Source organism: Puntigrus tetrazona, chromosome 11 (assembly GCF_018831695.1).
Source record: "Puntigrus tetrazona isolate hp1 chromosome 11, ASM1883169v1, whole genome shotgun sequence".
Lineage (NCBI taxonomy): Eukaryota > Metazoa > Chordata > Actinopteri > Cypriniformes > Cyprinidae > Puntigrus > Puntigrus tetrazona.
The window spans coordinates 21,527,441-21,541,248 of NC_056709.1; the positions used below are offsets into that span (position 1 = coordinate 21,527,441).

At 38.5% G+C, this 13,808-nt stretch overlaps 2 protein-coding genes across 2 annotated transcripts in view; one reads left to right on the forward strand and one right to left on the reverse strand.

Annotated features, from left to right (window-relative positions):
• The window catches only part of unm_sa1614 (un-named sa1614), a 35,183-nt gene extending 32,219 nt beyond the window's left edge, over positions 1-2,964 (forward strand). Inside the window, 7 exon segments of the mRNA XM_043251663.1 lie at positions 389-464; positions 556-712; positions 715-743; positions 1,265-1,285; positions 1,287-1,391; positions 2,857-2,866; positions 2,869-2,964. Coding sequence (XP_043107598.1) covers positions 389-464; positions 556-712; positions 715-743; positions 1,265-1,285; positions 1,287-1,391; positions 2,857-2,866; positions 2,869-2,930 — 460 coding nt within the window. The 3' untranslated portion in view covers positions 2,931-2,964.
• Positions 2,965-6,351: 3,387 nt separating this feature from the next.
• st3gal8 (ST3 beta-galactoside alpha-2,3-sialyltransferase 8) lies at positions 6,352-11,698 on the reverse strand (the record flags this gene model as incomplete). Its single annotated transcript, XM_043251664.1, is given in 12 exon segments — positions 6,352-6,428; positions 6,431-6,462; positions 6,464-6,528; positions 6,608-6,734; positions 6,818-6,863; positions 6,950-6,979; positions 6,982-7,058; positions 7,060-7,125; positions 7,371-7,485; positions 7,488-7,545; positions 11,379-11,483; positions 11,486-11,698. Coding segments are annotated over 12 exon segments (1,011 nt in total), but the record flags the coding sequence as incomplete, so codon positions are not given.
• Positions 11,699-13,808: the final 2,110 nt, after the last annotated feature.

Consider the following 13,808-nt stretch of genomic DNA (forward strand, 5'->3'; position numbering starts at 1 on the left):
ATGCCTACTATTCAAAATGTTTAAAGTTAGTAGGATTTTTCTAAAAGTTAGAAATGGCTGGATTTGAACAATTTTGCTTTCTACTGCCGTTTAAGAACTCTATTATTAATGTTGAAAACAATTGTGCTGCTTAACTGTGACTTTTGTTTGATTTCCTAGGATGAATGAGAAAGTTTTAAAATATAACAGAAAGTTTAAAACACTGTATTTACTGTTATATATATATATATATATATATATATATATATATATATATAGTATACATGTCTTATAGTATATTAGACACATCCATGATTACACTTTTTACAGTAAAATCAAAAATTGGATTATATAATGGCAGTACAATGCAACACACAGTACTGTATATTGTGACACATTTCTATTTCAGCTCAGGTTCTCCCAAATACACGTTGTCCACTCTCAACTTCTTATCTGAGCTACCAGAACGAGGTAATTCCTTAACTGTCTAGTTATCTTCCACTATATTGCCTGCTCGTGAAGTTGTTTAGCTTATCACGGCTCATGGTTTTGTGTCGTGGCTGTAATCTCTCTCAGCGGGCTTTCTGAGCAGATGGGGAGTGCAGCCTGTCTCACTTTCTGTATCAAACCCCACACCCATCAGCAGCGGCGGCGGCATGCCCCGGCCCTGTCCCCACCTCCCTGCGCTCCTTCAGCCTGGAGGCCAACGGCAGCTCCACGTCCTCCCTACACACAGGCCTCACCCCTGCCCAGGAAAACTCTGGGTGAGAACAGAAACCACGAGCAATGCCTGGACTGGAGAGATAAATATTTGTTCTTTCATAGCTCAAAACACACAGATCACTTTGGGTATTTTTTTTTTTTTTTAGATTTATGTAATTGTGTAATTTGGGTCCATGTTAGTGTAATGTTTTTGGTCATAGTCTTATGCTCACTGTGTTACAGTAGTTTTCAAGCACCAGTTACATCCAGTTCTTGTGCGCTTTGGTTTCTAACTTCACCTTTCCCAGCTGTTTCACATCAATCAATTTACTCAGCACCAAACCAGCTTAAAACCAGTCCGTATTCACATGGGAATTACTGCTGGTCTGAGCAGCAGGGGCTGGAGGAATGTTATTTTATTTCGCTTTGTCTTCGGCTGCTGGAAAGACATCGAAAGTGATGCAGGCGCTTGCTTGACATTTTCCCTCGCATTTGTGTGGTCTCCCGCGACAAATTATTAAAATCTATATCGCTTAGAAGCCGCATGAAACAGTTCTTGCAACTTGTTTTCTCGCAGGTTCAGATGAAGTCGAAGCTGAAGCGCCGTCAAGGTTATGTACTTTGGCATGCGTATGGATCATCACGATGAGCTCACCTTCACCCGAGGTGAGGTTCCTGTGGTGCTCGGAGAGGAGGATGCTGATTGGTGGGTGAGTATAAGAATTAAAGAACGGAGATTGAAAGACATGAAGTTGGAAAATTCATGTCCTGGGAGGACGGTCGCATGTACAGTTCAGTAGCAGAATGGTGAGATCGGACTCAATCGGTTTCAAGCATTCCAGAAAGCCACGCGAAAAGCAGAATTGTGACGCTGCATGACATGAGTTTTAAGGCCAAGCTTGACAGCTAATTTGCAATGGATCCCTTTGGGAATGCCTGATATATTATTAGTAGGTGATGTATAAGGGAAGAAAGCTGAGAAGTTGAAATTATTATTAGAAACTTTTTACCATTTTGTTCATAAATTACATTGTCACAATTCTCAGAGGCAAGTTATAAAACCTGCTCTGTACATTTTAAATGTAAGTTGTTAATAAATTGTTACAGAAGTATCCGTGTTATTTCAGCAGCATACTACTATAGTATTTCTCTAATAATTTGAATCTTTATGTTTTTAGTTTCTATTTAAATTTTAGTTTAATTGCAAGCCATGTTCTTGTCTGCTTGTAATAGATTTAGAATACTTATACTTACTGTATATAGCATTCATTTATTTTCTATTGTAGTACTTCATCTTTTTGGAATTATTTCATCTCATTATGGAGTTATTTTTATCTCATTCATTAACTAAGTTAATATTTTTAAATGCTTTCTTTTTTTTAGTTACAAAAAGATTTAAACGCTTTTTATGTTTTGGTTAGTAATAACACCGATAAGAACGTAAAAAAATCTATATTTTTTTGTATTCACTTCAGTAACTTTTTAATTCATTCTGTAAATTCCAGTCTACTGCTTTATTTTATTTTACTTTAAAAGTTCAAAATCAGTATTTAAAAATAAATCCAGAGGGAATCCATGACATAAAAATGCATATTCTCTTGCGCTTTCCTTGTTTAATATTCCACTAAATTTTCTATTGTTTTACCATTGGCATGAAAGACTTTTGAAGATGGTTTTGATGAGGGAAGCTGCAGGGTTCTTGTTAGCCTTTGACAGACTCATGCTGTGTGTGCAGATGAATCCCATGATCCCATGGGAGCAGATGGAAGTGACTGGAGAGCAAAGCTCCCAGGTCCATGTTTATTCTGCTCTGCTCCATATCTGAGTCACAGAGAGACGCCCATACGTCCCAGTGGGCTTGTCTAATATCCTGTGTGATTCTTCTACAGGAAAAAATAGCCTCTGGAAGGCCCTTCAAAAGATAAAAATGTAGATTCACTTGAGAAAACCTAGCATGCAGGAAAGAGCTTTTAAAGTGAACTAGTTCCCGCTTTGCATCTTATTTTAAACACGTCCCACATCTTTTGTGTTCACATCATTCCTTTTCATTACGGACGCAAAGCCCTTGATAACATAACATTACTTCCTTTATTATTTTGCCCCTTTATTTAATTGATTTTAACATCCTTCATTTTAATGACTTTAACCAGAGCCAGTAAATATCTCTCCTTTCAGCACGGTTACATCGAGGACAGCCAGACAGAACGGGCTTATTTCCAGCATCGTTTGTCTCCATGCTCGCTGAATGAAGCCGGCCAACGGAGCTGAAATCATAGCACGGTCGACTCTGCCTGCCAAAGCACCCTGGGAAATGAGGGGCTTGAAGTCTACCCACAGAACCATCGGTAATGAAGAATCAGCATAACAAAGCAGCACTACAGGCCCGCTCTGCAGCGCCAAGGGAGATGGATATGGAACACGCCAGCTGTGAGCGAAACTTCTCATAGTTTGCAGTTGTTCAGGCCCTCACTTATGAGAATCATACCCTCTGATCCATCCACAGACTCTGACGTCATGTACTCTCCTAAAAATGCTTCAAAAGCACACACAGCATGATCTGCATGTTACAGTGAACTGAACTCAGACGTCAGCTCATAGGTTCAGTATTATGAAAAATCTAATGCAGAGATTGTGTCGCTGCCTCGAGGGACTGGAGAACAGCTTTAAAGCACAACGCCCATGACAGGGTAAAAAAAAAAAAAAAAAACTACTACATTATTGATGTTGTGTGTTTGGGTGAATATCTAAAAAAAAAAACATATCCAGGTTATATTACGCCTGCATTTGAGTAAAAAAAGTATTTTTATACCAAGAATTTTTGCTTTGTGATTTTTTTAACATTTAAGCACATTTCCCAAATTTTAGTTTTTAAAAACTTATTTGAATTACTGTGTTAAATAATGCAAACAGTATTTTTTTAATGTAATATCAGGGAAAATACCATAAATATCCGTATACAAGTAGCCTATATACTATAAAACTAATGAGTAATTAGTTTGCTTCTCACATTACAGCAACAATTTGGAAAGAAAAGTGCTTTAAAAATAAAACACTTTGACTGTCCTAAAACATTTCTTTGATTAACTTTTATTATAAGGTCACCCATTTATTGTCTATTTTCTTAATTTCAGAATATAATACAAGTCACTAAACCGAATGGTTAAGTGGTTTATTGAAAAATAGATTAATCACAGGTTCGCATAAAACATCATGAACTTAGAAGCTTACAAAGATGTGCACACATCACGCAGTTTGGCCATTATAAATGGGTTTGAAGCATCACATTCAGCTGGACAGTCTTGAACACAGACTAACTCCTTAAAGTGCTTTGAGAGTACAGAACTACTTGTGGCAGAAGACATTTTTGCAAATCACGCTACACCCAGGGAATATTAAATCTAAGTGTCACTGTTGTTAAACAAAACAAAACCATAAAACTCAACTGGCCAGAGTTACTGCTCAATATCTTGGAATCCTAAATAAATCCACCAGTTGGAAAAAAATATTCAATTATAATTGGTGAGCTGTTTTCTACTTGTATTTAAAGATCTTATATATAAACAGTTGTATTAAAAAGTTGAAATTGTGGTTTTAGCTCTGCTTTTGTTGTTTATGAACCTGAATGGGAAACTAGGTATTGTGAGATATTTATGTATTGTGTATCTCATTAAAAAAATAGGCTTGTATGTTTTTCTGTATTTTTTTATTTTATTATCATTATTTATGCGGAGCAATATCAAAAATTGTTTTATTTTTAATACTGTCCTGATGCTATTAAACTGTGACTTTGAATTCAGTTATTTTTTAAAATTATTGTTCATGCTTTGGTTCTGTTTCAAATAGATTGTTAAAACACACTTTCATCTCAAGTTTTTAGAATTAGCTCAAGTCAGAATTGCCCTAAAATGATTTCTTGATCCGCGCGCTCAGAATATCTGTGATTGTTCTCCATGCGAACTATGTAAACTGTGGAAAGCTACTGATTGACATGAAGCAAAGAACATGACGCTAAAAATATATTCGAGAACAGAAGTCACAGGGATAAAAAAAAACGGCAACTTGAAAACACTTGGCAACAACAACGTAAATTATGCCCAAGTTTCAACTTTGTCACAGTCCGTAGTAAAACAGTTCACAATAATGCAAACTACAAGAAAACTACAGAACATCTATCACTAGTAATTTCTTAACTATAAAATACAGAAATCGTATAGTAATTCAGGGAAAACAAAACAAAAACAAAAACAATGAATCAAAGACACAGAAATACAGCATGTGCCTCTATCCAGAAGTGTAAACTATATAGGTTATAGTCTGAGTGCCACTGAGAATACTCTAGGGACGGCTTTGGTCTAAAGGTGTATAGGCATATTAAACACATAACACAACAACAACGCAGAAACACCCACACTCCTCAACTACAATCTAGGAATGTGTTTTCTACAGCTCAGTGACACAAAACAAATCATCCAGCATGTGGTTGGCTATATTTAGCTGATTTCAGTATGAATAAGTAACTTTATGGTGACTTGAATGATGCCAGTGCATCACCTGTAAAAGTCGATGCATAGATCTACTATATTCAAACTCATTTCTGTCTTTAAAAATGTGTGTATTGCTTATTTGACATTTTGAAGCTATAGTCACTAAAAGTTTTAATGCACCCAAGTCAATATATAATTTAAACCGATTTTATGTAATTTCCAGTTCATAAGTAAAATGTAAATTGACAGGCGCTGGTCTCCCACCGGTCGTGTCGTTAAAAACACGCATTGTGTTAAAAATACAGCAGTGGATAAAAAAAGACTTCATCAAAGTTAAGTTCAAGACAAAAACGATTTTGCTTTTTAAGACAACATCGATGAAAGCTTTTGATACCCTTCTAATTTTTGGCCTACTGTATATTTAAAATATGTATTTATGAAAAACAGGTTTTTTTGAAAGTCAATGGGGTCCAATATTGTTTGAACCTCTATGTTCCCAGTGTGAAGAAAAGCTATTTTTGGATGAATTATCCTTTTAATACTGGTCTTTTGTAATGTTTTATCATTACATGCTATTTTAAAGAAAATAATTTAATTATACTTTTCGCTGATGTAAAATCCTCCCAACCACACATCAGATGCTATTCTGGTATTTAATACTCTACTTTTCATGATCCACACAATTACCAACAGATGAACTCATGCCCCGCCCCCTCTCACTGAATATTCTGTAGCTGGGTTATGATTCTGCTCCCACTTCTAAGGCCTTAATGCCCTGGAAAACTGCTGATGATTAACATCTTTCCCATAGTGCGACCAGCTTTGTTGACTATACATGAAACTAGTTTTGCTGGGCGTAAATTAGCAGTGCAGACGCTGTGTGAGGCTAGTCAGAACGGGTGGGCGATAAGTATACAAGTAGGCTCAAATTGCCGCTGTTTACTGTCAGTCGCCTTCAAAGTTCGAATGCCCTCAAGGAAGGCAAACATCCATTTTTCTTCAGGTACAAAGCAAGTAAAAACGCAGTGAAAGTTCATTTGGTCTTAGGACTACAGCTTGATGTCTGTGGGTTTGTCTCAGTGCAGTTCACAGTGGTCAATTAATGGTAGGTGGATCACAGATCTGCGTCTCTTTGGCTTCAATGCAGCTGCTGCACATCCTGGCTTTGAGTCAGTGAAGGCCACAATTACAGGCTCATCTGTACAGTTTGATTTGCCCTCTTTGCTGAGCGCCTCCTCTGTATGATCTCGGCCCTCAAATCGCATTGTGGACGCCTGTCCTTTCAAAGGCGCCGCGATCTGTTGTACTCCCAGTAGTGGTGCCAGTTTCCTTGTTTGTCTGCCCCATATCCAAACACTGACACCTGCTGGGATGAAACGCGTGTAAGTGAAAACGGGGTCTGATGATGCAGAAATTGTTATCTTGGCTGTAAATACGAGTACAAACCTCTCATCACAGTGATGCAGAGCAAATATAATGGCTACTATCCCGTGGAAGGGTACTCTTCCATGACGCTCCGTCCATTTGTCATGTGTGTACTTAAAGAAGGCTGGATTTATAACTATCACTCTGGGCATACATGCGAGGATGAGTGAGGCTTAACAAACGGATGCATTTATGGATTTACAAGCTTTCACGTGATTAACACTCACCTTGTCTTTGTCAGCTTCACAAGATTTTTCTACCTCATGTACGCTCCTGTTTGGGAGCATAAAAAGAGTTTAAGCAAAGAGCGAGGAAAACTATTTTACTTATAATCTGTTGTGCAGATTTGGAGCATACGCCTTTGATTTCTCCTGTGGAAAGGGCGCTGACAACCACTGCATGTCTTTCAGTTTGAAGGGAAGGAGGACGAGATGGACACCGGGTCTCAAATCGATCGCACTCTCTGGGCATGAAGTGGTGGGTGGTGTCTGCTACCAACATCCCTTCAAAGCCCACAGTTACAGCCTTATTCATTCTGTGGGATATTCCAGTTCAAATGCATTAGTCAAAACCTGCACTTATTGGTTAAGTTACTCAAGACAAAAAAATTTTAATTGTCCATATGGTGAAAGTCTCTGAATGACTTTCAATGGGCAGACAAAAGATATCCTATCCAAATTTATATAAAAATTATTTTGGTCTATTTCTTAAATTGATGGAATTGTCTTTTTTAAGTTTAGGCCAGACATACAAAGAGTGCTAAACGGACCTAATAACAACTGAGTGGAATTGATCAAGTCTCCGTGTTTGGACTTCAACAGATTCCCAGAGTTTCCAATAACTGCACACTTCCGGCACTGGTACTGCTGTGGCTTTTCATTCTCATGTGGAGGGAAATGATCTTAAACATCTTCTGGGTGATGTCCTTGATCATTCCATCAGATGCCTGCAAAGACTATACAAAATAATATGATTAGTGCAATTTTATCTCCTGCCAGTTATAAATCTAACATCCAAATTTCCTCTTCTTCAAAATCTTAAAAAGGCAAAATAAGTTTTGCTATCCCAACTATATCTATTTCAATGTTATTGTATATGCAGAAAAAGAGGAAAATCATCTGTTTTGCAATGCATCACAATTCTGAGTCTTAGCTTTTTCTCCATACTCACAACCACAGACTACTGAGTATGTATATAAACTTAAAGTTTCATGGTTGAAGTTAAATACAAGACCAATCACAGGCTTAACTAACTCAGCAAAAAAAAACAGAATAGAAAATGAGTAACTTAATAAAAATACACAAACCTGACGCTCAATTCAAGTTAGTAAACGAATTAAAACTTAAAACTCTTGAGGTACACTAATGTCAAGCTCGGAGTACGCTCCCATAGCCTGTAAAAGCCTGAAAGCCTTAATTAGGCTAAATTAAACCTTACTGAAACACACGACTGGGCCGAAGGGCCTACTTCTGTGCCCTTTGTTCCCTAGGGAGAATTACTTTTTGTTTGAGGAAACCAGATAATGACTGCAGCTCTGGGGGAACCACCGCCATTGCATTAATAATGTTTGGCAAACAGATATGATGGTAGTGGGAGTGAACTTGAGAGGGTCTGGAATGAACACACCAGCTGTTGTCTTTCCCTAACACGCCCATGTGCCAGAAAGGGGAAATGATATCTAGCTATGATGATATTTCGACTTTAGAGGCATGCCTGAGAATCCCAAGAGCTATTCTCTCTCTCTGAGAGGCCAATGGCTGTCTAGAGACTAAATAAATGAATCTAGGAACAAATCCAACATTAACTATCCAACTCATTGCAGGAATTGGAAAACTAAATGTACATAAATCTACATTAGTGGTGTGCAGCGATATGTTCTGAAACGAGGAGGCAAAGTCCTGAGTTGTTGGTTTTGTCCCAGTCACATTTTCTCCCACATTTACTCATTTTAAATAATCTTTCACTATCAGAGAAAGCTAATTGTATTTTATTTTTAATTTTACACAATGTACAAACAAAAGAGGTGGATTTATCTCATGAACCAATCACATAAAATGTGGACATGTCAAATCCAATCATAACAGGATGGGATTTGACAGGATGTGACTTTTCCCTAATTCATTCTCAATTATCCTCGACTATACCCAATGTTCCTCAATGTTCTAAGTGAGTCACAGAGTGGATTTGCCAAAGATACAACAAAAAAATTTAATTTTAATGTTTTTCTGATACGATTTTATTTTAAAAGACGTGCAAGAAAGTTGTTGGCACTTCTGCAGATAGAGTGTTTGAGAAATGTGCAGCATCTGTGGTCAGATGAGACAGGCTTAACGTCAGTGTCATTATTCCATTGTTATTTTTTATTTTGCGTGCTTGATGACCGTGGGAGAAAACAACCCAAGGCCAAACTTGTTAAGAGTCACTGATTTAGAGGGTCTGTTAAAAAGGAATAAATCAATTTTTTGAAAACAGGCAAATTTTAACTCCCTAGAGTTAAACAATTGGCTTTTACCGCTTTGTAATCTATTCATCCCGATCTCTGTGTCTGGCCAAGCACTGTTAGCTGCAGCTTAGCATAGATCATTGAATCAAATTAGCATCTCGCTCAAAAATAACTAAATAGTTTCTATAATCTTCCTATTTAAAACCTGACTTTTCTGTAGTTACATCGAGTACCAAGACCAACGGAAAATGAATTTTGTGTTTTTTCTAAGCCGATACAGCTAAGAACTATAATCTCATTCTGGCATAATAATCAAGAAAGTTTGCTGTCAGCACTACAAGTGCAGCAGGCACTGTGTAATATCATTGCATCTGCTGCACGCATGGTGTGGCAGCAAAGTTCCTTAGAAAATTGCAGGAGAGTTGGAAAATGAGTCTATTTTCAAAAAATAGTGGTTCCTTTAAAACTCAGGGGAGGGAAGAAAACATGTACCTGCTGGTGTCACTGTTGGACAGTGTTTCTTTACAAAAACTAGTAATTTCTACACTTTTTATGATGTATTTTATAATATCCGTGTTTTTTATTTGTACTACTAATTTTTTTCTTATCCAGTTTTTAAGAAGGCATTGTCCTCCTTGGCTCACTGCCTCCCCAATGCCCATTTACGACATATGAAATAAATTTTATGGGTCTGGCTTCCACTCATTAGTGGTGCTTGCCTTTCAAGGCAAAGCACACTATTACTATTCCTCATACTTATTCTTACTTATTATTATTATTCTTATTATAGATTCCGCACGACAAGCGCGCAGAACTAGTCCCGTGCAGTTTTTGCCACACACCCCTGAAACGGGCGCGCAAAATCGTATGGGTATTGAAAAGATGTGCTATGACTTTTATAAGCGATCGGGCGACGATTTTCGACGTACCTGGCTAAAAATCGGGCTAAAAATCCCATAGACTTACACATTGCGCCAAACTTTGATTTGGATCAGAGCGCAGAGCTTAAGCGTAGAATATCGCACAGACTTGTAAATCACCAGATTTGAAGACTTTATCAAGCTGAGCTTGAAGAACATACACAGTGGGTAAAAGTTTTACTCCCTGGGGGCAAGAGACCTCCAAACTTTTTACTATGGTGAGGGTCAAACTGCACATGTGTTTTTCCTATTATGGTAATTTACATAGGAATTTTGCAAATCAATATAACTTTGCATTAAAATGTCATAGAGACGTGGGGGTGGGCCTGCTTTACTCCAGAAGGAACCAATCAAAGTCTCTGAATCACTATGAAGGTGTCAAGCCACGCCCTAGCAACCATTTAGAGCGCCCTAGCAACAGATTCCATAGACTGCCATTATAATGGTTCAGATGGGTATCTTTGGATCAGAGCGTCATAGAGACATGGGGGTGGGCTCGTTTGACTCGGGGCAGCAAACGGCCAATCATGGAGTACTTCAGCTGTTCGTAGCCACGCCCTAGCAACCATTTATCGATGACCTTAGCAACCAAAATCCAAACTTGCATATCTTCAAAACAGAACATGACAGAGACATGGGGGTGGGTGCGATTGACTCAGGGCAGCAAACAGCCAATCCTGAGTCGCCATAGACATCTCCTATCCACGCCTTAGCAACCATTATCAAACACCCTAGCAACCCCAACTCAAACGGGCATATCTTTAAATCGAACGTCATAGAGAGACATGCTGGGGTTGGTTTATATCATTCATAGTGACAAGTGTATCATCATTGTCAGCTACTAAGCTGTTTCCTAGCAACCAACCTATTACCCGACTAGCAACCGAGGGGCGAGTTTTGCTAATGTAAGCACCACTCACATTTTCTTCAGGAAATGTACTTTCTAGTTTTTCTGCTTATTATTGCAAATTGGTGTCTTACCATATTATTTTAATGTATTATCTTAATTACGAGGACACCGGTTTGTAGTGCAAACTGTTTTGCCGTTTACTGCATGTTGCTATTCTTCTTGGTATTTCCCTATAGCAGCTAATGAACCAGAACTCTCAGCGCATAGTCTTACTTCCGCATTCCACAATAAGTTGAAACATTTAAATTACTTTTTAAGTAAAAAGGATGCATTTAAAAAAACAAAAAAAACCCCAAGGTGCCACAATGCAGTAGCAAAAGATACTCATTCTGTAAGATTATGCATTACTAGACGTAAAAATGCTTGAATTATCTTAATTTGGGGCAAGCACCAAGATTAATGTCATTTATTTGATTACCTGTCCAACATATCACGCAATTAATTTAATTTCAGTTCAAAAATAACTGACAGCCTTACTAAATGAAGAACTAAAACTATTACTTGGTGCCACTTACCAGCCACCACTTCAGAGAAAGTGGATCTATGTCATCATCCCTGCCGGTGAGGTAAGGTTGCTGTTTGTGATCATAATGTTGGTCAAACCACTCGACACACCCCTGTCTGCTACACAGGATGGACAGCTACAGGAATGACCACGCCTTGGCTCTGTGACAAAACTGGCCTGTAACTGCGTCTGGTTCTTCATGGGTATCCTGTCATTTTGATGAGTGGGTAAATCTGTGATGGGCACAACACTGGCCTTCTGAATGGTGTGAGCAGCTATCATTAAAAACAAAATAGCACCTAGCAAGCGCGCTAAAGTACAGTTTTCTTCTCAACATCATGGTTAAGGCAGACTGAACCTCGGGTGGACTTTCCAGAGAAAAAAATGTAAAAGAACCACCACAGTAACAGGAATTCACTTCTGGCGTGGCTTGTTCCTGCCAAGCGGATGGTGGGTTTTATGGTCTATGATGACTTGCTTTACAAAACAAAATGGCCTCTGAGGTGGAAAATGACAGGATTTTCAATCCAGGTTTGTCCATTATGGCCTTGTTCTATCTGTCCATCCTGTCCTGATTGGCAAAGCCAAAGCACGAGGCCTCACAGTGGAATATGCTAAAAAGAAAAAGGCATTCTGTTTCTCTGTGTTTAGTTCAGTGAAGGAAATGAGTCGGAGGTAAAGCAGCTTCCTTCCTGTCTGTAGACCTGTAAGAGTCTGTGCATTTATCCCGAAACAGCACCCGCTGCTGCCAAAGCTCCTCATTCCTGAAAAATAGAAATTGTAGTCCGTTAATCGTAGTCTGTTAATTGTCATTAGTTGGGGGCAATGTATTCCGAATACCTTTTAGATTGCTTTTAAATAGTTTTAAATGTACCTTATCCAAAACATATTCTCAAAAAGAAAGAAATATTTTGTCTTTATGAATTTTGTCAAAGTTGAATGGTGTGAGATTTTTAGAAGAGAACGCCTCAAAAGAAGGAAAAAGAATTAGGGACAATCAATAAACTCTAAATATATAGAGAAGCATATATACTGCCATCGTGGAAATAATATTTGATCATGTAATCTATAAAAAGTTTCAAATGCTATAAACAGTTACTACCCATCCTCATCACAAAATCACTTTTTATTACTTGAGTTTAGTTAGATTTAAGTGAATAACACTTTAAAGTTTAGTCACTTCCTCACAGGAAGCCATTTTGGGTCCTTTTGAAGCTAGTTCACATTTCTAGTAACTGCATCGGAGCACAGTTTTTCCTTCTAATTGTGTTCCACAGAAGAAAAAAAGTCATATGAGTTTGTGCAAACAATGTCAGAGTTTCCACTTTGATGTGAATCATCCTATTAAAATCACTCTGAGGCAGTGCTAAATGAAAGAATCGTTTAGCTTCACAATCTTGTTTTCACTTTCTGTCGCGATTAACTGTGGTAAAAGGAAGTCGACCGTCGACTTGTGCTTCAAAAAGATACTGCTATTACAAGACAAGATGCAGAAATGCTACAACTGTTGCCTCCTGCTGAGACTGCAAGAATGTGGCTAAACCTCCCTCGTCCCCCCACCACATCCACGAGGAAGAACTACATAAATAAAGCGCCGCTGACTGCGTTGGACCAATCGCACCGATGCAGCAATCCATCTTTAGATTGATGACTGTCAAACGCAACTACTCCCACAATTCCCAGTCTAGAGCTCTGTACTTGATCCATGGTACTCAAATAGCCTGCTTGACCTCCCTTAACAAGCATCCTCGAAACAGCCACTTTACTTTGAAAGAGAAAAAAAACAGGCTTCCCCGGAAACCACAGCCAAAGTAACTGTGCAGCAGGGCTGAAATTTTATCTTATATGCTAAACAGGAAGTCCCAGACTTTCCTCGTCAGTTAGGAGCCGTGTCCAGTGGAGCTGGGAGACTCTGGTAATGGGGTGGGGATGTGGGATCAGCTGACGTTCAGCTGATTCGGAAGAACTGTCTCTCTCTGCCAGACAGCTGTCTCACTACAGACCAAACAGAATTACATCTCAGGCCAGCGTGCCAAACCCACCTAGTCAGCAAAGTGGCGGTACAGACGAGTCTCTCCCACCGTTCATTACTCAAAGTGAACTATGCTCAAAATGAGCTTAAAATAACCAATCCAGAACGTTCTCATTCGCTTAAGCTGAAAAACAAGCAGCCCATTCAGTAAACTAATCAGGAGGAATTATATCAGCTGTAGTGCACTAGAAAGACATATTGGTATCCCTACAAGTAACTCTAAACATATTGGGCCAAAGTAATATTTTCATTGGGATGTGGAGGGTCTGTGTATTGTGACGTTCTTCTAAAGATAACAGTGATTTTCACAATCCGAAAACAGCAAATGTCAATGTCCTTGCTACCCCGCTTAACGTGAATCAGCCTAACCTGCCTGATCTGGCTTTGTATGTTCAAAGATCAGATAGA